The sequence below is a fragment of the Panthera pardus genome, unplaced genomic scaffold, assembly GCF_024362965.1.
Source record: "Panthera pardus isolate Hobbes unplaced genomic scaffold, ASM2436296v1 HiC_scaffold_16, whole genome shotgun sequence".
NCBI lineage: Eukaryota > Metazoa > Chordata > Mammalia > Carnivora > Felidae > Panthera > Panthera pardus.
In genome coordinates this window covers 14,638,576-14,662,291 of record NW_026526721.1, presented here as the reverse complement: position 1 = coordinate 14,662,291, position 23,716 = coordinate 14,638,576, and the positions used below count along the sequence as shown (strand labels likewise).

General features: G+C 39.9%; 2 protein-coding genes across 2 annotated transcripts; both read right to left on the bottom strand.

The window, feature by feature from the left end:
• Positions 1-11,600: 11,600 nt before the first annotated feature.
• On the bottom strand, positions 11,601-13,024 carry LOC109260476 (keratin-associated protein 27-1). The gene has a single exon (XM_019438708.2). It carries the CDS (start codon positions 12,994-12,996, stop codon positions 12,382-12,384), a length of 615 nt encoding a protein of 204 aa, XP_019294253.2. The 5' UTR covers positions 12,997-13,024; the 3' UTR covers positions 11,601-12,381.
• Positions 13,025-20,187: 7,163 nt separating this feature from the next.
• LOC109260481 (keratin-associated protein 13-1-like) lies at positions 20,188-20,849 on the bottom strand. Its single transcript, XM_019438712.2, has one exon. The coding sequence runs from the start codon at positions 20,811-20,813 to the stop codon at positions 20,283-20,285; it is 531 nt and encodes a 176-aa protein (XP_019294257.2). The 5' UTR covers positions 20,814-20,849; the 3' UTR covers positions 20,188-20,282.
• Between the last annotated feature and the right edge of the window lie 2,867 nt (positions 20,850-23,716).

The window sequence follows — 23,716 nt, the reverse complement described above, 5'->3', positions numbered from 1 at the left end:
TATTCACTTGGTCGTAGATGTATATCTTCAACCCTTTTGCCCCTTAGTTTTATAAACTAGAACCAATTTGTCTCTGGTTCTTTGAGAGCCTTTCATAGCCAAGGCAAAGATTTACTATAAACCTCCTAAAAAATGGGAGGTTTAGGTCTATTATTGTGCTTGTCTTGGATTTTTCACATAACACACTTTACAACCAGTGGAAGAATGCAGTTCACCTCCAGGTCACAGAGGATCCTTGCTCAGTTATTTCCTTGCATAACAAAACACCTCTCCTGGCCCCTTTTTTTATTCCAGACTCCGTGGGCACACTGAAACTCTGGGGAAAGACTTTACAATAAGAAATATCATTTTAGAGTATAAAGAGTTTCTAAGTTTTTTTTTTTTTTAATAGAACATGGGATCAAAATGTCAATGCTATGACTTGTCAGCAACTCCACAGTCACACTAAAATCAATAGATGCTCTTGGGAGTTTGGCCCTAACAAACCCTTATCCTGCCACATAGAAAGGAACTCAGGGCCAATGAAGACTGAGTTGCCTAACACATTTGTTTCCTCTGAAGCATTATTTTATAACAATCCATAAAAGCTAGAGAATCACTCTTCTTCAGTTGAAAGACTGACATTTAAGTAATTCAAGTCTTTATCTTGATCTTTATCACAGCCTACTCCCAGGTTCCCATAGAATAGTGTCATCCCAAGTGGGGGAGTTTTTGTGGGTTTTTCCCCCATTATAAGTTTTCTCATAATACTTAAAAACCTTTTATCTCTTTTCTTGACCAATTCCTCTAGAGACATTCTTATTTTTTATTTAAGTAAGTTAATCATTAATCGGTGGTGAAACACTCTGAAAACTTGGAGATTGGTTACCATAAATGGTAACTATTCGTTTTTCATGTTGAGAGTTAAAAAAGACTGATATTCCATTCTCATCTACCTTATCTCACCAGGAGTTGTCTGGAGGAATGCAGAGTCTGAAAAGAATGGAGAACTCTTTCCTATCTGAAATGCTTGTGGATTGGATTACTTAGCAAATGGTATTTTAACTTAAAAAAAATAATAAACTAGTTGAAATCTTGAAAGTGAAGTGAAACGTCACTAAGGCTGTACAAGACTTAATTTTATGATAAAAAATAATTTCTTTCATAGTAACCATCCACTGCCTTGCAGTTCAATATTAGGCTTAGGTATGAATGAACTGACTTTAGGCTTTAATGGTCAAGCATAAAATTGAAGTAGTGAAGAAATTGGAGAAGCTCCAGCTGGAGTGACCATGGGTCTTTCAGAATATTTGCTGACTACCTTGCTTGCCCCAGTGATGACTTTCTTTTGATGTATTGACTTGGAAAGCAGAATGCTGAGACAATAAAGTATTGCCAAACCTAAAATCTAAACCAGAAGCGATTGGTTGGTTTATTCCATAAGAAGTTTAAGGAATTTTTACCCAAATGACAACAACAACAACAACAACAACAGCAAAAGAAAAGCAAAAACAGGAAATGGTAATGGGTTTGATGTGTTAAGTAGTCACAAGAATGCTGTTAATCCCCTGGATCACTTATCCATTCATCTGCCCCCTTCCTCACAGAGTCACCTGCATTGTCATTTTTCCCCTGGCAACAAAGATGGGAGTTGTCAGAGACAGAGCTTTCTGGAAGAGGGAAGAAGACCTCACAGGTTGATGAATTGAATTTGAGGGAAGCTCATTGGAATCAAGTGAACATGCTGACCAACTTGCATGGTTAATAGGGCATCATTTTATTGTCTGTTAATAAGGAGGAATTGGGCAGGCAAATTAAAGGCCAACTCCTGGGAGACAGATTCACAAACAGCTGACCAACAGTATCTGATTTGAGCAGGAGGAATTTTTCTATAACCTGGAAGTCCATCCCAAGTTCTCCTTCACATAATAACTGGTACATAGGTTCATCTGAATGGGCAGAAATTTCCACCCTCTTTCAGACAACAGTAATAGAGATATATACACCTACACTGAGCTTGAAATGAAGAAAATTCACTAATGCTAAGATCCGAAACTCGTTAAATTGTTAAAACTTTGACTGGTTGTTTTGGAGGATTAGAAGGTGGTGTGCACCTTCCTGTGAAGGAAGAGTGAACAGTTGAACCATCTCCCAGCTCAGCCCCTCCTGCAGCCTGACCTCTTTATATCCATTTAGAGATAAATGTAAAAGGTCAGAGTTTTTACATTGGGTTCTTTTCACTATAAGGAGGCTTTGGTTTTCTCAAGGACATTTCCAAATACTCATACTCTTGTGGGACACCATAGATGAGGCATTGAGTGCCTTGGATTGGGTTTATAATGCTGCTAAATGTGACCCACTGTAGAATGAAAAACTGACTTTAAGAATTCTGAGTGAATTCTTGCAGTCCACCCACCAACTTGGAAATCTCCTTTGGCCCTTGTGTTGAAATTGGATGAGTATAAAAGAGACATTATCATAATAATGGGGCAGTAGATGTCCCAGGCTAAGTTGTATTTAGCTAAGTTAACAAATAGCTGCTATTGTGTGTCTCAAATCCAAAGTAGCCAAAGGTACAAGCCTTGTGATCCACAGCTGGAAGACAACCTGGCTGTGACTGCTGAGCCAAAAGATTCCCAAGGTTTAAATAAATGGAGTGAGCACGATTATCTTTTGCCTAATATAAGACATCGGATGTAGAGGTCACTTTTAGACAATAAGCTTGAGCAATGGAAACATGAACAAGGCAAAAGGGCCCATGGCAACCACTGAGCTGAATGAAAATAGGCTCATTCAGACACCCACCTCAAAATAACCAGAGGTCTAACTGACCAGTTGCAACCACTCACAGCTCCTAAGATTACCAAAAAAGGGGAAATTTCATATTGTCCCATACACCCTCATTCTGTCCCATAACTGTGGCCCCTCACCACTACCTTGTGGCAGGCAGTTTTTCATTTGTTGTCCCATCTGCCACTCCCTTGCAGTATATTCAATAAACTTCTTTCTCTTTTGTTGTGTTTTGGGTGAATTCTTTCACCATCCGCAGGCATGCATCCAATCAAAGCACTCCACATTGAATGTACTAAAATCATTAGATTGTTTGAGCCCCTAGCTGGTGTCTCACTGTTAAGAACCAAAAGTAAAGCCACCTTCACTATTGGTGCTGATATCCATTATCTCTCTCTCTCTCTCAACACCTAATGATTCTTCCCTCCCCCATACCCTGACATCAGTCACTTTGAGGAGATGAATGATTAAGGGTAGGACCCATAAGACCTATGTGTCTCTTTCCACAAGGAAGACAAAGGCCCAATGAACTCTTTTAAATGTTCTGTGAAGTTTCTGGGAAAATGTATCATAAGCAGTGCAGTATAGAAATAAGGGTTATATATTGGGTGGGAGGAAGGTCCCTGTAGGTCTATAGCATTTCTACATGTCTTGAGAACAAAGTCACTGGTTCCTTCTGTTCTGAATTATCTTTTCAACCATGTTTGTATACTAAAGAGTTTTAGAAAATAAATATAGTATTTCTCTCTAGGGCAAAAAACAGGTATGCTTACTTCCCATTATCATATTGATGATCTAGGTTTATGTTTTCTTTTTAATAATCTAGGCTTCTTAATCTCAGGGTTTCTTTCCTATTAACTCACTGCAAATGTAAGTATTGTAAGGCTTCCTATTCCCTGTGGGAATTGAGGGTCAGAGAATTGGTGTAATGGTAATATTCTGGCTTCTGCTACTGCCATGAATAATAAACCTTTTGTCTCTGACCCATAGGTGTCATGTCTTCTGCCAGCTTCCATGAATCTGTGCTAAGCTAACTTGTTTGCTTGCAAGCAGGGTAAAAGCTCAGAGTTTTCGTGGTTCTCATTGTCCCTTTCCAAAGATTTCTATTTTCTAGTTGAAATTGTGGCATTGCAGCATCATAATTACCTCTATTTGTTTCAACAATCATTTAATAAGATAAATTTTAGTAGAAGTACAATAATTATAGTAATACTGAAATAATTATGAAAAATTATGCATTTATGCAGCAGTCACTAGCATAGATTAATCAAATTTATTTGAAGATAAAGAAAACAATTTGATGCCATATTGAAAACATATTTCAAAGGCTTAAAGAGCATAAAAAGAAGAAGAAAACTAACAAAGAAAAAGAATAAATACGGCTTAGTTAATAAGCAGTCTTAAGTCTGAATAGTATAGCAATAGATGGGTATGCTAGATCGGTCTTTCTTTCTTTCTTTCTTTCGGTGGGGGGTGGTGGGACAGAGAGAGAGGGAGAGAAAAAATCCCAAGCAGCCTCTATGCTGTCAGCACAGAGCCTGATGCAGGGCTTGATCTAATGAAGTGTGAGATCGAGAATTGAGCTGAAATCAAGAATAGGATGCTTCACCGACTGAGCCACCCAGATACTCCACTAGATTTTTATTTACAACAAAACAGTCATATAACATAATAAGAGACCGGCCACCCCTTCCAACTAGGCTAGGTAGAAATGTGTACGTATTTTATTTAGGAATCAGCAACTAATAGGGATTACTTAATATACCCCAAGGTATAAGATATGGAACTCAGGGACAAAAGCTATTGAATATGTAGCTCATTTGTTAACAAGAAAAGAACTCCACCAGGGGTCAGCAGCTGCTAAATCCAACCATGGATGAGCCATGAGCCATGAGCCATGTGAATTCTAGGACAGTAATTACTGTCCCTGTAGCCCAACGTTTGAGTGCAGGCTGCCAGGTGGTAGGGACTAAAGACTTCAGGGGAAAAAGGTGGATGATGGTTATGTGGTAAGCTCTGGACACACCACAAGCAGGGTGATGTAGGGGTGGCTTATAGGAACTGGGCAGAGGCATGTTGGCTGGCAGTGAATGGTTCCCTTCTGGTTTCTTGGCATTCCTTCAGGAGCCGGGTTCTGTCACAGCTGCTGCTGGCTAAGCAGAGGTCACCTCCAAGGCTCACGTGGAGGAAAGAGTTATTTGAGGAGATGACAGAAACACAGCAATAACTCCTGAGGGAATCGCAGTTGTGGTTTGTAGCGGAGCAATTATTTAAAAAGACAAGATGACCTTAGTGCAGATTCTAGGCAAAGACCCCACACTTTGTGCTGTTCCCCCTTTAGTGCTGTGTCTTCTAGAACTTTTTAGTAATGAGTATTGGTATCCGGTGCAAGCTTTATTCTGATTCAGAGTGTCAAAAATGGTGATAAACATAATCGAGTCATTTAAATGTCAGAGAAGATAGCTACTTGCAGCTGTAGAAAAGTACTCACTGAATCTCTAAAACAAGGGACTTATAGCTTTATTTACCATTCAACAAACCATGCATTTAGAAAAACAATATTCCAACCTTTGTTAAACCATATTTGAAATTCTGGGGATAGATTAATGTTTATTACAGCTGGCATATTAATTTAAGATAGGTCACATTTATGATCCAATAAAGGTTTTTATGTGTTATGTGTGGCCTTTAATGCACATACAGGGCTCATTAAAAATTATTGTGCTTAGTACATTTAAATATTTTTTAATAAACTTCTCATAAGGGACACTTTGGAGTACAGCCAATGGGGCACTGGAATGGGAATCACTAAGTTGGAGTTCTAGCTGTGACCCTGCTTGAGTAAATCACATACCCTTGGCAAATATATTTGCTCAACTATATGAGCGAATCTCACTGAAGATCTCTTACACATTTAGAAGAAAATATGCTTCTATGAAAATGTAACTGTGATAGAAATGAAGAAGCATAAGACGAAACCATGTAAAAATGGTCCGCTAGCCTTTGCTACAAATGCTTAGGCCACCAGCATGATGGAGGTATGGCAAACACTTAACTCTGATTGGACATTTTTCAGAACAAACACAGTTTGGGATGATATTTGTCCTCAGAGGAAAGCTCAGTGGGCTGGAATGTAGCATTTTTTTTTTTTTTTTGATTGCCTAGAATTCCATTTGTAGCCTAAGGGTCCCCAACCACTGGCCTGGCATTAGGAGTCCCTCCAGGACCACTTCAAGATCAATACTTTGATTGCCATACTCATTTACTGCAGGAAATTGAACCAGACTCTTGGGGATCAAGCCCCCCACCAGCTGCAGCCCCAGGGAAACAGGACACAGGAAACCGGGAGCAAACCCACTTTGAGCAACCTGCTGAACAAACCTAGAGGTGAAAAGTGACAGAACGGCACTAATGTCTGTTTTTGTTTCCTGAGAATAAACTTTGAAAAGTATTTATTTCAGTAGTAATGGGTGTTCTACTATCTGGTAAGTATATCTGTGACTATTACAAACCTTGACTGAGATCTACTATAAATCTGATCATTGGATAAATACGTTCTAGCACTTGAGAATATTGATATGCTAAAATTTAAAATGTATTTGGTTCACGCTCTCCTGCAACCTAATTTAACACAATATGAAGTCTAGAGGATAGTTCTTTGTTTTTGGGACTTTCAAAATGCATTATTACATAGGTTTCCTAACATGGAGAGTGTCGGAGTGAATGAGGCTCCTTTCAAGGGGAAACATGAACAACCGTTAATAACCCTACTGTAAAGGTTGAGAGGGTCTATAGGGGAAGAGGCCTTTTTAATCCATGTGTTCCACTCTGCATATTCAATTTAAATAAGTAGCATGCCACTGTCCACAAAGCACTAGTGGTAAGCAGTGTCCTGATAAGGGAGGTGTTATACTTAGCCTTTTCTTGGCCTTTCCGTCTCCTTTTGTCACTATCTTCGTCAATTAGTAGTTCCTGAAGGGGAATTGGTCTTGCACTGGAAGCGATATCATATTGAGTAATGGAAGAATGGCAATGACCCTACCATTTTCAGTATTGAGATTCCTTTGTTCTTGTGACTGGATTCCAAGCACATTGGTTTTGCCTCTGGGCTCCAAGGAATAACTCTTTTTGAATCCCATTAGTGAATTTCTTTCTATCAAGTCAGGGGGTTGGAGGGGCACCTGGGTGGCTCAGTCGGTTGAGTGTGAGAGTCTTGATTTTGGCTTGGGTCATGATCCCTGAGTCATGAGATGGAGCCCCATGTCAGTATCTGTTCTGACTGTGGAGCTCCTTGGGATTCTCTCTCCCCCCCCCCCTCCCCCCCCCCTCCTCCTTCCCTCCCTCCCTCTCTCCCACACTCATATGCTGTCTATCTCTCTAAACTACAATACAATACAATACAATACAATACAATACAATACAATACCAGAGAAAATTATACAAGTGCCAGCAATTCTTAATACTACGCAACCACAAAGATGTGTTTTTCTAATTCAAAATTTCATTTAATTTTTAGATCTTTACCCTATTTGTGTCTATCTCCCTAGAGTATATGTTATTGCTAACCAAAGCCATAGCTCTGATATAACCAGTATTAGTGAGTAATCAATTGTCTCAAAAAGGACTCTTGCTTTGTGCTCATTGTTCCGTTTTTAGCTATTTTTGTAATTGATTATCGTTATTTCCATTTGGGTTCCAGGGGAAGAATACCAATTGCAGTGAATGAATTTCAAACTGAGGGAGTAACAGGAAGTCGCTGAAGGTAGAAACGGGAACCAGAACTAGGGAAAGATATTCTGGCTTCCAGAAAGGTGTCAGTGACTCTGATGCAACATGGAACAAAATGCTGTCCTCTGGGCACCTGAGTGGCTCAGTGGGTTAAGCCTCTGACTGTTGGCTTCCGCTCATGTCATGTTCTTGCTGCTTCGTAAGTTCGAGCCCTGTGTGGGGCTCTGTGCTGACAGTGGGGAGTTTGCTTAGGATTCTCTCTCCCTCTCTCTCTCCCCTTCTCCCATTCACACTGTCTCTGTCTCTCTCTGGATAAATAAATAAACTTAAAATGTTCTCATATCCCCCTAATGTCTAAAACAGGCTCAGAGTTTTGAAAAGGAACATATTTAACTAGAAAGACATAGGGACTAAGCGTATGAAAAACAGAATTGCTAACAACATCAAGACAGTCAAGCTTACATTGTAGAAACATCTGACTCCATACTGTCTAAACACCTTCTCTTGTACTTAGATTACATAATTTCACATGATCTGACGTTCATGTTCTTTTCTAAGATATTGAAAATCTATAATATTTAACAAACTCCAATGAAATATGCCTAAATCCTTTCTAGCATTCCTGGTTGTAATTAAGGCATCCGATCAGCTATATTTAGTTCCCTGGTCATTTCATCCACAACTTTGTTTCTTTCTCGCCGTTGTTTCTGTAGATGACATACAATTGTACAACAATAAAATATAACCAGACTAAGTTTCGATTTATTTATTCAGAACCTCTATAGGACACAGAGATCTCCCCCATATTTGGGTTGCTCTGGGGACAAAACATACAATGTCATCTGGTAGTCAGGATTTATACCTCAAACTCTGAAGTCAAACTCACCAGATTAAAATCCTGGATCCACCATTTCCCATCTGCATGATTTGGATTTCTTAATTTATATGTGTCTTAATTTATATGTGTCTTAATTTATATGTGTCTTCATCTGCATTGAAAAAAAATGAGGATTTAAAAAATTGTACTCGTCCGACTAGGTTGTTTAAACTTAAAGTTGAAAAGTACATATACAGTGCTTGGTAAACAATTAGGACCAAATTAATAAGAGTCATCTTATGGCTTTTGGCACTGTATTGCATAAGCAAGAAAATGTTCCTGAAATTCATTATGCTTAGCTCCCGGCAGAAAAGCATGCTATTAAGCTATTGATGTCTTGAAGAGTCTAGGATAGGTGATACCAATGACCAAATCCAACCAGAGCCTTTCTGTTCAAGCAGGAGGAATTTCCTTGATCTATGAGGAATGTTCTGTATCATGTACCCACTGAGTCACTTCTACAGTTTTTGAGAGTACTGCACAGACTATTTGGGTTATGTTCCATACTGTGTGTAACCTTTGTACCTATAATGGAAGGGCTTTTCCTGGCCTCTGTCTTAAAATTCAAATCCGGCGTAGAGAAATCATGAGAATAAATGGAGGCTGAGGCCCAAGAAGCAAATTATCGGATGAAATGTCAAATGATTCTTACATAAGTTGACACAAACACTTCATTAAGCGTTTAATGTCCATGATGTCATGTAGTTGTCACAATCATTCAGTGATTTAGGCATTATATCCATTTTATTTTATTTTTTTAAAATTTTTTAATGTTTTTATTTATTTTTAGACAGAGCATGAGCAGGGGACAGGCAGAGAGAGAGGGAGACAGAATCCAAAGCAGGCTCCAGGCTCTGAGCTGTCAGCACAGAGCCTGATGCGGGGCTCGAACTCATGGACTGTGAGATCATGAACTGAGCTGAAGTCGGACGCTTAACCTACTGAGCCACCCAGGCGCCTCTATCTCCATTTTATAATAGAGGAACCGAGTCTTTGAAATGTTACCTTGTCCCAGGGCACATAGCTGGTAAATGGCAGAATTTGGATTTGAACAAGTTTCGGTATATTCCAAGGCCAAGAGATGGCCTACAAAGCATATCTTTCACATTATCACACCATTATCTATTCATTTTTTTAATGTTTATTTATTTAATTTATTTTATTTTTTATTATTTTTTTAAAATTTACATCCAAATTAGTTAGCAGATATTGCAACAATGATTTCAGGAGTAGATTCCTTAGTGCCCTTTACCCATTTAGCCCATCCCCCTTCCCATAACCCCTCCATTAACCCTCAGTTTGTTCTCCATACTTATGAGTCTCTTCTGTCTTGTCCCCCTCCCTGTTTTTATATTATTTTTGTTTCCCTTCCCTTATGTTCATCTGTTTTGTCTCTTAAAGTCCTCATATGAGTGAAGGAGAGAAAGAGAGTACAAGTCTGGGAGGGGCGGAGAGAGGGAGAGACAGAATCCCAAGCAGGCTCCATACTGTCAGTGCAGAGCTCAACGTGGGGTTTGAATTCACAAACCGTGAGATCAAGACCTGAGCTAAGATCGAGTCAGACTCTTAACTGACTGAGCCACCCAGGTGCCCTACCATTATCTATTCCAATACCAAGAATCTTTACTTCCTGAATCCACACAATTTCTCTCTATAATGAGTTCCAATGTGCTCCATGTTGGGTTAGATTAGATAGATACTGACCCCTTCTTCAGCTAACTTCCCCTAAGGGGAGTGATCACATTCAGCCTGGAAAGAATGAATTAAGGTCTAGGATGATACACAGAGTATGTGGAAAAATGAAAACGCTTTTTAACATTGCTGTTCCCTTCTCCTGCCTTCCCCTGCTCACCATACGTGCACACACACACACACGCACACACGCACACCACACTTAGCCACTTAGCCACTTGGCACCAATATCCTGTCTCCCAACAAGCCACACCCATTAAAGGAACATATACTTGGAAGGCAAATGAAAGAGCTGGTTTTCCTCCTGTCTTCAGAAACAGTGGCCAAAATGAGTTGTACTCTTCCCAGGCCCTCCCATTTGAGTTGCATTAGTAACAACCTTCACTGTGCATGAATTTCAACTGTGTTTTCATGATGGGCTGTGACAGGAATACTGAGAAGCTTCCACGCAGATGAAAGCTCTCCTTGGCGTTGACAGTGCTCTGCCACTGCCGGCACTGCTCTGCTCAGAAGCTCAATGTCAAGGTCCCCTCCTGCAGGAAGGCTCTGCTGTTGTGGCTGCCATATGCTCTGTTAATATTGATGAGACCAAACAGTGTTCATTCAGCCTCTTTCAGACCTGCCTCAGCTATCTATCAACTCCACCCCTCTATGGCAGCACCTCCGTACGTGGTAGTTTATGGATTTTAGGCTTAAATCACCTCCGTTAGGATAACAGATGCGCGAATCAACATCAGCTCTGTCATAAACTCAGATACTTGCCAGCCCACCTACACGAGGCATGGAGTATGTTTTCTTAGGATTTCCTTTGGTGGAAGGTGCTACCTGCATCATTCAAGATCCAAAACAGCTAGCCTTTCACTCTTTGGACGACTGGCGTTCCTAATCTGTCAGAGATCTTTGGGTTTCTCTACAGATCGCTGCCTCTCTTCGTATGGAGTCTCCGAGCTAGCTAATCATGTTGGGAAATCTTACTGAGCATTTCCTATATACAAGGTCATGTGCTGAGCACTTTCAAATTATTAACTTATTAAGTCTCACAGTGGAACTATCATTAACATCGCAGTTTTGAACTTGAGGAAACGGAGGTGAGAGTCGTTAAATAATTTGTACAGAGCCTCACGGTAGGGTTTCGAACAACCCTCACCCGGCAAGGCTGAGCTTCAGACCCAGGAAAATCTGACTTCAGAGTTCATGCTCTTCACCACTCCCGTATGTCACTCCGAAAACCGAGAACTCCATTTAAGAGCACACCCATAGCTTCTCAATAGCCAAGCTATTCTAAGCAAAATTTATGTATCTCCACACATTCTGGCCCCACGGTTTTATGATCTTCATACTGAGGATGTTCCCTTTCTGCTGCTGACTACCACAACCATGTTCTTTTATTCTGCTTGATACTATACAAACAATTGTAATGGAACATATTCTCTTTTTTTTTTTCTTCCAAATAGTTATACCATTTTCATCTGGTGAAAAAGAAAACCCGGTAACGTAAAACCCACAAAAGTGTTGAAGAAAAATAATGTGACCATTAAGTTTGTAATTCTAAACGCAGTAAATTTATTTAACACGAAGAGTGTTTTCCCAACTCAGAAAACACTTAAGAAATAGTGAAAAGAAGAAGACGGATAGCAGAAATGCAGTGGATCCACTAAGCCGGAGCTCATTATATTCAAAGCTCTCTGGCTACTATGTGGTTATGAAGTCCATGGAAGTGAAATTGAAAATTCTCTTGCACTTTTCCAGCAATAGATTCAATCTCACAGTTGACTACAAGAGAGTTGTGATACAGCAGATAAAATAGTGAATGGACAGGGGGTAGATACAGATTTCAACTGCGGTTCTGATGTTATTAACAACACGGACAACGTCTGATAGAGTTGAACCCATCAGATTCATGGGACTAGACAGGGTTCAGGGTCCCTTTAAACTACAATATAATCTAGATTTCTGAGATTAGGCGCACATTACATTTATATATTATAATAAACCATATTCAGTGCTAAGTGTTTCCGCTGATAATAACCAGTACTCATGTTAGTTACTGGTTGCAACTCTAAGTGCTCTGCGAATAGTGTCCTCGTGACCTAAAATATTTAACACGCTTCCCAATCCCAGCTTCCTACCAGAAATGCCCCAAAGATCAAAAACCAAAATCTTTTCTCTTTGTAGACAGCAAAAGACCTGTCCATTCACTCACAAACACACAAAACATAATACGTATTTAGAGAAATAAAAGTTCCTAGATACCTTGGAAAATCAATTTATCTGAATTAGACTATGTTATCTCCTCTACACATTCTCTGCATTCTTCACTTACTAGGCAGTTGCAAACCACCAGTAACACAGCAGGTTGGCTCATAAGTGTTAGAAGAAGATTCCAGGAGTTGTGGCCCTGGTGCGACGTAGACCGGAGGCCTACAGGAACCGGATTCAGGGCTCTGAGATTGACATTGGCCAGGGTCACATTCCAGAGTCTGACAACTCTTAGACACATAAGTCTTGGGTGGACAACTCTTTGCCACGTGGCTCACAGGCTGGCAGTTCTGGACTATAACTTTCTGGCTGCTTCCTGACTGGCAAGGCTGAGAAACACACGCCAACATTGCTGAGGAACGTCCTGATTGGCATATTGTCTTTTCACGGGGCCTGGAATTAGAGCGAGTTGTTTGGAAAACTCTGGGGAGGCAAGCACTTTGCATGCAGCTCTGCTCTGTGCCCAGTTCCTGTTTACAGTTGGGCACTTTGCAGCTGGTAGTTTCACTGCAGGTTTCTTGAAAGTCGTCCAGGAGCCAGGTCCTGCCATGGCAGCTGCTGGGTAAAAAAAATCCATCTTCAAAGCTTATGAGCTTAGACCCATGTACAATGGCAGAGAGTGGTGGGACATTGTAGAAGTTCCTGGGCGAGTGGCCTTGGCTCTCGGACATACTGTTGAAACCCTTGATTGAAGTCGGTCTTAAGGACCCAGCATGCCAGATCTGAAGATTCCTTTTTGGCGAGATTATATACTCAGAAAACTGGGTGTTGGCTTCTTCTCAAGACTCCTTTCCACCTCATTGCTTAAGCTAATTTGAAGTATAACATCTCATTAGCACTTTGTTTAGTAACATATGAAGATAATGTCCTATTAACAAAGAAGCTGATCAGTTTTGAGTCCTCAATATAGCTTTCATGTTGGCCCCAAAGCTGATTCATACGGGTGGAGTTTGTCAAATATGAGTCCCAACATGCCTCCCAAGCTAACACTTTTTTTTTCTTAGTCACCATGACTCTCCATATTGGTAAATGGACAAAACAAATGTATGTGGAAATAGCCAACTGTGTACTAATCAGTATTCAGCACTAGAATTTTCAGAGAGGCTCTTTTGGCAAAAGAAAATAATGTGATCAAGACATTTTCAGTCAGAAGCCAATCCAATTAAACCAACCCTCATTCTACTCAGATCTTTGTCTGTCCAATTGATCAGGATGTGTGAAGGACTCGACAATGAGATCTTTTCTTACTGTTCACCCAAAGTACTGACAGTGACCATTGTCCTATGAATGTCTTTCTCTTTGTCCACCATTTTGTTTCCCTCCTCTTACTGAAGGTCAAATATAAATGTTGCCTCTTTATGAAGCTTTTCCCGGATCTTCCTATTTGCAGGTTACTACTTCTTCTGAATTATCAATGGACTTTGACACATTCTTTATGATGACTGTATTTATACCAAGTGGTGTCTTTACTTCTATTTGTGCTTCTCGACGGGTGATATTTGCCTTTGTAACAATCCTCTTTCAGATATGCTTTTCATTTTTGTTTATGGTGCCCTGTTTTTTGACTGTAGAATGATTGAGTCTTACATCTATCACATTAGCCACTGTACTTAGTATAGTGTCATACTCATAACATAGGGCCTACGAGCACAATTTCTATGGCACCTTCTATAACTCACTTAGCTCAGCTCTTAACAGTGAAACAATAGAAGTGCCTTCTTAGCACCATTCTCTGGCTCCTTTTCTCAGGTCTGAAGAAAACCAAGAACATTCAGGAACCTGATACAAGTCCTCCTTAATATGTGATGGCCTGGGGATGTCATATATTTCAACGGACGCACCTGAATACAATCAGCCTGACAAGCTGCCTGCTCAACTTGTGCAAAAGGCCTTCATAGCACATGAAAGCTATTTATGATTTTGAATGACTGGTCTTGTGTGTTTAAAGATCCCAATATGCTGTCCACACGGCCCCAATAACCCATTTAAATCTTATGCATAGTTGTATTTATCATCGCATGGAATACTTCCACTGTAGCTTGTATTAAATGGATTTCCATTGCCCTGAGACTAAGATCCATATTCCTTAGTCTGGCTTACACAGCACCTTGCAAAACCTGAGTGCTGCCTGTTTTTTCTAACTCCAAATCTTGTCATCTCCCTCTGCCCGACATCCTCCATGGCACAGGCTTCTACTTGGCCCTTGAGCATGTCTAGCCTCTCTTTGCCTCAGCACTTTGCACATGCCTCTGCCTGTCTGTTCCATCCCATTTCTGCCCTCTCAAACTCGGCATACAGATTCTTCCGTCATCTTTTGTGTCTTAGCTTAAGAGCGACTTCGAAGGGTGGCTTGCCTTCATCACCCTGTTTGAGAAAAGATTGCATTCTCAGAGTCTGTTTTTCTTCCCTCATAGAACTTATCTTACTTTATAATGATTTTATTTGTTTCTTCACTGTGCCTTTGCCCCTACACTATGAGTTCCATAAAGGCAAAAAGTGTGAATGTCTTCCTCACCATTCTATCTTCAGCCCTGAGCCCAGAGCCTGGCTGGCACATAATAAGAGCTCCATTGATGTGTTTTGAAAAATTAATGAATAGAAGCTGCTAAATAAATGGAAGGTGCTAAATGTATTCAAATTATAGTTAATGTCTCAAGGGATGGAGTTCTGAAACCTTGACATACACAAGATTTTCAAGAATTGGCCAGGGTACAGAGTTTAAAGAGAAAAAAAAAAAATAACCATTGCCTACCTTTCAGCTACTCCTTTGTGAAGTAAGAGCAAAGTCATCAAGAAAGCCACTTATTAGCATGGCAGAGGCTGAGTCAATTATTTTAAAATAATGTTTGATCGTATGCAGGCATGTTTTAAAAAGCTTTTGCCATGGAAAAAGAGCACCACTTTTCACTGTCAGCATGACAAAGTCCTATTGCCAGATTTGGAGGGGACAGAGGCAGGGCATCATAGAGGCCAGCATTCACACAACTGGCTCCAGTAGAGTGCCTTCTCATTAACCTCACAATGTGTAGCAAATTAGCAAATACCTGTGCGGTTCCCAATCTCCAAATGTCAAATAGTGATGCTGGGTCTGTCATTTGTGAATAAGGCCACCCCATGTGTCCTTTTCTCTTTGGGCTGAAGCATTAACTTGCACATTCTATTTAACTGAGTGCTGAATTAATAGGTGTTTTGGCATGCAATTTTGGTTCAAGGAGTAAATACATATTTTCACTGGTGCTAGATTTATAAAGGGAGTTACTTGGCTTATTACTGTGGAATGACGAATGCTAGGACAACTGGTCACCTTGAGATTGTTTCCATGAAACCTACTAAAAACTAAATGTTAGCTTTGTAAGCACTTGGATAATGATAATTATACAGTATATCTCCTAGTATTCTTGTGAAATAGGTAGAAATAGTCACCTTATTGCTTATGGTGACTGGACACTTTGCTACCAAATGATTGAATAATTCCTTGGTCTCTCCTGGTCTGGAAGGATAAAAATGATTGCAGCTGCAGTAGCACGTCCTTACCACCAGAGGGTGCAATATCAACAATCCTTGTGGAAAAGAAATTAAATACAAGGATTCTCCAGTTAGGGTTCTAAGCCAAGATCTACAATCACAAACCTTAAACGCTTCTCTTAAATGTCTATGCTGTGGCTGCTTCGTTTTTAAAATGAAAACTGTAAGAGTATCAATCTCATCAAGTGGTTTTACAAATTAAATGAGATGATATATACGATACCCAATTGCCTGCCACATATTGACTGGTAAATGAATAAAAGTAGTAACTGTTTCTCATCAGGTTACGGATGTTTGTGCAAACCAAAATGTTGTTCGGATGGCAACATAAATCTTGGATTGGTATAAAACTATAAGGTAAAATAAAAGCAGTATCTTTTTTTGTGTGTTTGAGATTATGTTGTTTGTATCTATAAATGTTGCACATTTCATTCTTTTAAGGATCAGATTGGGAATGGATTCATTCCCATTAAAGATCTAGTCAACCTGTTTCTGTCTCTCAAGGGCTTGTCACTTGATGGTTATAAGGTTGAACAGTTTATATTACCTTCATATTTGATTATGTGCCTATGTTGAATTTCTAATCACTTGCTCAGCTCTATTAAAGTAAATAAATAAATAAATAAATAAATAAATAAATAAATAAATAAATTAGAGTCACCCTTGAGTAACATAATTCAGCTCAATTCTCCCACAATTTATTTCCTCTATCCTTGCCTTAGTTTTATCTCACCAACCAAATGACCTAAGTTAATTTAAATCCATTCCTCTTCTCCAACCAGAAGGTCACTCATGTAGACAGATTGCATAGCAGTTTAAGAATACTAGACCAAGAGTGAAGAGATTTGGCTTCTAGCCCTGGTTCTATTAATTCACTGCATGAATTTGGACAAGTCACTTTGCCTTTTTGGATATCTTACAAGATAATGATTTTAGATGAGAAGATCTCAAAGGTCCTTTCTAGCTGTCACATTCTATGATTTTCTATCGGAATCTTAATATCTTAGAGTTGAAAGGACATTAAATGGCATCTTGTCAAATCTTCCTACTGAATGAAATCTGCACTTTCATTTAAGCCATATAATTTTTATTAAGATTACTTATGAAAATTTTAACAGAACAAAGACTGAAGTTAGTAGACTATTAGTTGCCATGCATGCAGATAGAAATCTATGACTTAAAATGAATAGTTTTATTGTATTTGGGAGCAACTCTGAGAGTAAAGAAAGTGTACGTTTTTCATTGGTCTACCTCAAAAAAGTGTGCCAAAGGGAATGACCAGCTTCCTTTAAATATACCATTTTGTAAAGTGAGTCAAGTACCATATAATGCCTCTCAGACACTGTAACACATAAAGAAAAGATTTTTTTTAGTCTCTGGAATACTCAGAGTTATGACATTATAACCATAATAATGATCCTATGTGGAATATGGAAATGGTCTCTTGCCAGCTTTATATGTTTCTAATGATAGATTCTCTTAGAACATGATAATAAAAGGATTCACATGTGACATCATTTTTTTTTCTATGAAGATATCTCTAAATAATTTTGCTTCTTGGGATAATTCTTGGTCATTTTCAATTCAATGATATCAGACTTTGATTCAAAAGAAAGAAAGAAAGAAAAAGAAAGCAAGAAAACAAGAGAGAAAGAAAGGCAGTAGTACACAGGGTGTATGTAGTCATTAACAAAGAGTAATTGAAAAAAAAAAGAATGGACCACAGTATCTCAGCCATTTGAGTAATAACTTCCATATTTCCTAACCCCTTGTTCCATTATGTCTTGAATGTGAAAGTGTCATAGTTTATTTATAGTAATAAATAGTAATTATACACTTGCTTTTGTTCCTTTTCCCAGATGCACTTACTCAGGCCTGCCTCTGAGGTCAGCTTTTGGTGAAGTTATGTTTCTGCTTTTGTGTGATACAGAAGTGGGAATTAATTTTTGAGTTCTCCCACTTAACACTATGGTCACTGCTGTTGTGAAAATACGTCATTAAGATGGTGCTAAATCATTCTTGATCGCAATGGTGAGCAGAAAATGAATGACCCTACTGACAACCAGCTTATCCCAATTGAGTTCAACTAGCAAAAATGAAGGAGTGTTTGTTGCCATTGACATGATGCATCCTGGGAATTGTAACCCTAGCTTGATTTCATTCATTCATCTACCAGATTAACCTTTATCGAGTATGTACTACTTTCGGGATTTCATTAGGTAAGATCCCATTGTGTGCATCAAGGATATAACAAGGGTAGACAAAACTGTCCTGGTTAAACCAAATAATACTTGAAATAAAATATAAAACAGTGACCTTGTAATTAACAAAAATATAAGCATATTTAATGCTACCATTGTGTTGGAAATATCAACTCTTTTGACTGTGGAGTCTACCTAAAAAAAGTGAGAGGAGAGATAATATTTCTGTGGGTTTTGAAGAGTAAGAAAGACATGACACTCCTTCTAGAGGGAGAAGACTGTACTGCACAATGTGTTCGAGGAAAAGAGTAGGTGGCATCGATGGAGTGCACGTTGGTGGAGGGAATGCACGTGGGGTCGTGTGGAGAGGGATTGGGACAGGGCAAAGGTGGCCTGCAAATGGTCTTTAACATAGACAGACCTCAGGGCACCTGGGTGGCTCAGTCGTTAAGCATCTGACTTCGGCTCAAGTCATGATCTTGCGGTCTGTGGGTTGGAGTCCAGTGTCGGGCTCTGTGCTGATAGCCCAGAGCCTGGAACCTGCTTCGGATTCTGTGTCTCCCTCTCTCTCTGCCCCTCCCCCACTCATGCTCTGTCTCTCTCTCAAAAATGAATAAACATTAAACATTAAAAAAAAAAAAACTTACACGGGCTGTTCTTGGGAAGGCGGGGTGGTTTCAGCCTTTAAATGAGGGTCTCATTTGCCAAAGCGTTAACTCCAAGTCACAGAAATTGTTTTCCAAAATGGCTTAAGTAAGTGAAACTCAGTGGCTCATATTGACTAAAGTCCAGAGACAGTCTGGGCTCTACTCCTTGCATTTCTCTTGCCTTTACTGTCTTTCAGGTGATGGTGTAATTTTCAGGCCGCATACAAGATGAATGCACGTGATACGACAAGGTCTAGAGGAAGAGATGGTTGCTCCGCAAAACTCCACAAGAACTTTAACCGGAAGAACCTGCCCACATCACTCCTTGTTTCTCATTGGCGTAAGTCAGAGCACGTGCTCCATCCTGAACCAATCACTTCCAGGGAAGATTGGGGTGCCCCCTTGTACTGGCCAGATCCCATCCTGAAAGTGGGAGCATAGCAACGTTCTTTCGAAGGACTGACTAGACTCAGAGAAGCAGGGATGCATAAACAAAGCACAGTTCTTGTGGGGGGAGGGAAACGAACGCCTGTGAGGGTGATGACAATGAGTACCCAGATACACTTACACATTTTTTCTTCCTACTTACGTATTTTCAAATGTAGATGACTGTGTTTGCCCAAACAAGACAGTTTAGTAGACTACCTGGGTATCACATCCAGATCTAAGCCCAAGATATCAAGAGGTCCAATCTTCCTGCTCAGTTAATATTATCTATTCATGATAGGGCTACATTTCCAGGAGCTCCCAGGGACTTCTTTGAAAACAGATGGTTGTCCAGTGACCAAGGGAGGAGAGAGTCAAGCATCAAGTTGAGAAAGAACTCTTAGAAAGTGAATTAATTTTATTATAATAAAATGTATACATGTTTAGTTTCATTCATACTTAAGCTGTTTGTTTCATCATACCCAGTTACTGCTGTTAGTATAATATCAGGACCTCAAAATTCCATTATTGCTTGTAAAAGTGGGTGAAAGGAGCTCATGAAAAGTGTTTTGATATTTCCTCATCTGATGCAGCCAGGATAATACACTCAAAGCATCACTGTTGTCTCTGGAACTTTTCTTCTTGGATTAGACCCATTAGTAGTTTAACCAAAGTAAGGTACCTAATAAGGCTGAAATGATTATAAGCAGAAGAGTTTGGAATAACCTCCAGCCCAAGCTGTGATTCCACTTGCCAAAAATTCCTGGGAACAAGCAATGTGTTGTCAGAGAATTCTGCCTACCCGGGAACCTGTTTCTTAAATTAAACATTTCTTTTTGGAGAACACATAGTAGGTTTGAAATTCCCAATGGATATCTTTTTTTTTAAATTAACACTGACTTATGATCCAATATCAAATTACATGAGTTTATTTGAAGGGAAAAAAAAAGACCACTTGGTCCATTTTGAACAAAAGAAGTACGAAGGAAAATAGAAGAAAAATAGAAGGAAAAAAGAATAGGTATTCTATGAGATAAATGGTTTCACATTAATAGGATTTGTTTTAATTATCACTTTTCTAGCTAGTAGAATATAGACTCTAGCCAGATAATTGCAGAGACTGACTTTGAAGGGCAGTGAAGTCCAGGTCCAGAATCCTTAACAAGTTGGTTGGTGGTAGAAACCAGATCTACAGGTTGGTTGGCAATAAGAAGTTTGGCTGCTCTTAGAAGCCAGGTAGGTAGGGCGGTAGACGTTGGACCCATAGCCCAGGGAAGGGAACCCATAGACTCCATAACCCGGGGATCCAAAGCCCTGGGATTCACAGCCCAGGGAGTAGGAACTTCTAGGTCCATACCCCAGGCAGTAGCCTCTGATGGATCCATAGTTCAGAGATCCAGGGTAAATTGACCTGCAGGGACTACAGAGCACAGAGGTCCTTGGGCGGGAGCAGGATGTCTGGCAGGGGCTGGACACCACGCAGGACGTCTGGCAGCTGGTGGGCTCACAGGAGGTCTCCTGACAGCCGCTGTAGAGGGAGGAGCCCAGCTGGCAGGTGCTGGGAGAGCAGAGGTCAGTGCGGTAGACCAGGTTGCTGGGGGAAGAAGAGCCACAGGAGGAGCTTGGGTAGTGCAGGTAGCCCCTAAGGGAGCGGGACGAGAAGTTTCCAGAGCAGCAGCTGTAGGCCATGTTGATGGCAGATGTGGGTTCAGCTGAGTTACAGTGAGAAGATATTGTGATATCTCCCAGGCATGTTTATATGCATATATATCCCCTCACTGCACTGGGTATGATGCAGACCCTTGCCACTCTTGTGCATGTCTGGTCATGAAAATAACTAATTATCCTAGGCTATAATTATAACTGAACACATTCATGTGTTCTTAACTGCTATTTAATTATTCTGATTTATAGAAGGCACTCGTCGCTTTTTTTTTTTTCTGGAAATAAGGTGTGGTTTGCCTTCAAAGATATTTGTCATGATGCAGATAGTGCCCTCCCTTCTTCACGAGCTTGACCGTGGGCATTTTGAGCATGAATGTATAACTTGTTACCACCAATGCACTCCTAACAGTCACCCACACCCCCCTCCCAAATATTTATGTATGTTTTATTGAGCATTTACCATGCATAAAACATTGAAAATTGTGGCATCATCTAATCCTTGCAACAACCTTATGAGATAGGAATTGTCACTAATTTAGTGACCCACGTGTGCCTTTCTTCAAAGCCAGAAGGAACCACAATGGTATGCTAACAACTTGAGAAGCTTGTCTTTTTCACTTCGAGTATCATGTGAGCTATGAATGCCCACGTGAAAAAATAACATTTCAGTGTGATAACATTTGCATTTTATCCGATGGGCCTCCGTATGGAGTCTTACCTCTTTTATGAAATCCCTAAATGCCGCCACTGAAGGAAAAACTTCTTAATCATTTTAGTTCTGTTTTCTCGTATGCAAAGTTACCATGGAGATGGTTGTTTCAAACTGCCTTCTATTTGTCCTCTCATTTAGCTTATCATCAACAAGCAACTCATGTTTTATCCAGTATGGAGTTATTGGATTCTTTTTCCATGTGAGGCAGAGAATTCTTTGGCAAACACTTAGCCTATCGCTGAGAATAATTGCTAAAAACTGATATACTTTGAGTGACTTGACTACCGATGAAGCGCATTTGCAAAAACTTGAATTTTTAATAGTGTGCTAACCTTTGCCAACTCAGTTGGGAGTGAGAAATGAGACACCTCGGAGAGTGATTCATTTCACTCCCTGCTGAGCTTCTCTTTTGCTCATCGTTCTAGAAAGACAAAGAAGCATAAAACGTACCTTCATACCAAGTAGTTAAAATCATCCTTATGACTATAAAAAAAAAAATCAATGGTATAAAGAAAAGTCCTGGAATTAGAGATGTCTTTTTCCCCCCACTTACGATAATATCCAACTTCTGCCTGCAAGCATCTTTTAGAAATTGGAGACAAAAAGCTATTTATGTAATTTGATCTTTCTGTTTGTTTTGCAGGTGATTTGTTTTCTAATCTCCTATAGTATTTGCTTATCTGGCACCAATGGAAGAGTTTTCTGGTTGTTTTGCTTACAAATTTCTGCCGAATGTTATGCTCACTTCTCTAAATCCTTTTCATTCCTTAAAGGCAAAATCAAATCCCTCCTATCTGACAGGTGTTCATCTCAGCTGAGCTTTGACTCTTCTGACATCAGAATCTTAGTATGTGATAAGCTATCCATTTGGTGCACACACGCACACACATACACACACAGATAGAGAAGGAATTGCAAGGGATGCCTTTTGATATGGGTCATGCAGAATGAGTTAGACTTCAGCCTTCTGAATTTGCAGAACAGCCACATGCAGGGAAATACCTCAGGGTCAGCAGCAGTAGGACTTAGGCTTCTTTGCCCCAGCGACTGGCACATGGTGGTACTCCTGAGTTATTTCTGAGCTGAAGGAATATATCAAATCATTAACTTTTTATTTTTATACTTATCCAAAATAAATATATGCATATGAACTAATTGTTTTTTTTTTCTTTTAAAACTTATTTTTATGAAAACTCTAAGTGAAATAAGTCTCTTTCATGATTAAATATAATCCCCAAGTATAAATTCAGTGCGGGAAGTGACCCGAGATATCTATCCCCCACCCCCACTCTACACACAGCTGGCCTTGGGGCCTTGATTAATTATTATTTCTTTTCTGTTTCAAACCGCTTCATTCTCATCCATCCGTTCAAATGGTTCTGCTTTCTCAGCCTTATGACAAGGTCAACTTTTCTCCCATCCAAAAATGTCACACGGTGTCATTTCCTTCGTGACGATATAGCTCTCCTAATTTGTTAAGGATAGAATTCTCTAAGAAAGTGTGCCTTCAGTCTGTCAATGATCTTACTTCTTTTTCTCTTTTCAATAACCATAGTTTCTCTCTCTGGCTTACCACTCTTCCAAAATCTCACTGGCATCGCCAGCAGTGGCTCTATGCTGCTAAATGCAATGGACGTTTTGGGGCGATCTTATGTGAACCTTTCATCACATTCAACACAAGTGACTGACTGTGCCCTTGATCTTGAAACATGTTCATCTATGTAGTTCCCTAACGTCACACTCCTCATTTTCTAACTGCCACCTAATTCTCTGTAACCTTAGTTGGGTTCCTGCACATAACAGGTCCTGAGGCGTGGTGCTCACCTCTTGACACATGCTGCCTATAGAGGAGGCACGTCCCCATCATGGCTTAAAATACTATCCATATTCTGTGCCATTCAAATGCATATTTTCGTACACGCCTCTTTTTATTTTTAATTCTAGGCTCCGATATCCAATTACTTACCAGACATTTCAATTTGGAGGTTTCATAAGGGTGTCAAACGTTCATGTGTGCGAGATTGAACTTTTGCTCTTCCCTATGGAGAATGAAATATTTCTTTTCTTATCTGGGTAAGCAGCGTTTCCATCCATCTAGTTGCTTAACTCAAAATGCTTAGGATCCTCCTCATATATGCAATCCTTCCCCAAAGCGACCCGTCCTGTCCTCCAAATTCATCATAAATGCATCTAGTCCTACCTTTTAGTAGAGGGT

Bases quoted from the DNA above. Each gene is read 5' to 3' on its own strand.
- LOC109260481 (XM_019438712.2), bottom strand. From the start codon at position 20,813: ATGGCCTACAGCTGCTGCTCTGGAAACTTCTCGTCCCGCTCCCTTAGG.
- LOC109260476 (XM_019438708.2), bottom strand. From the start codon at position 12,996: ATGTCCGAGAGCCAAGGCCACTCGCCCAGGAACTTCTACAATGTCCCA.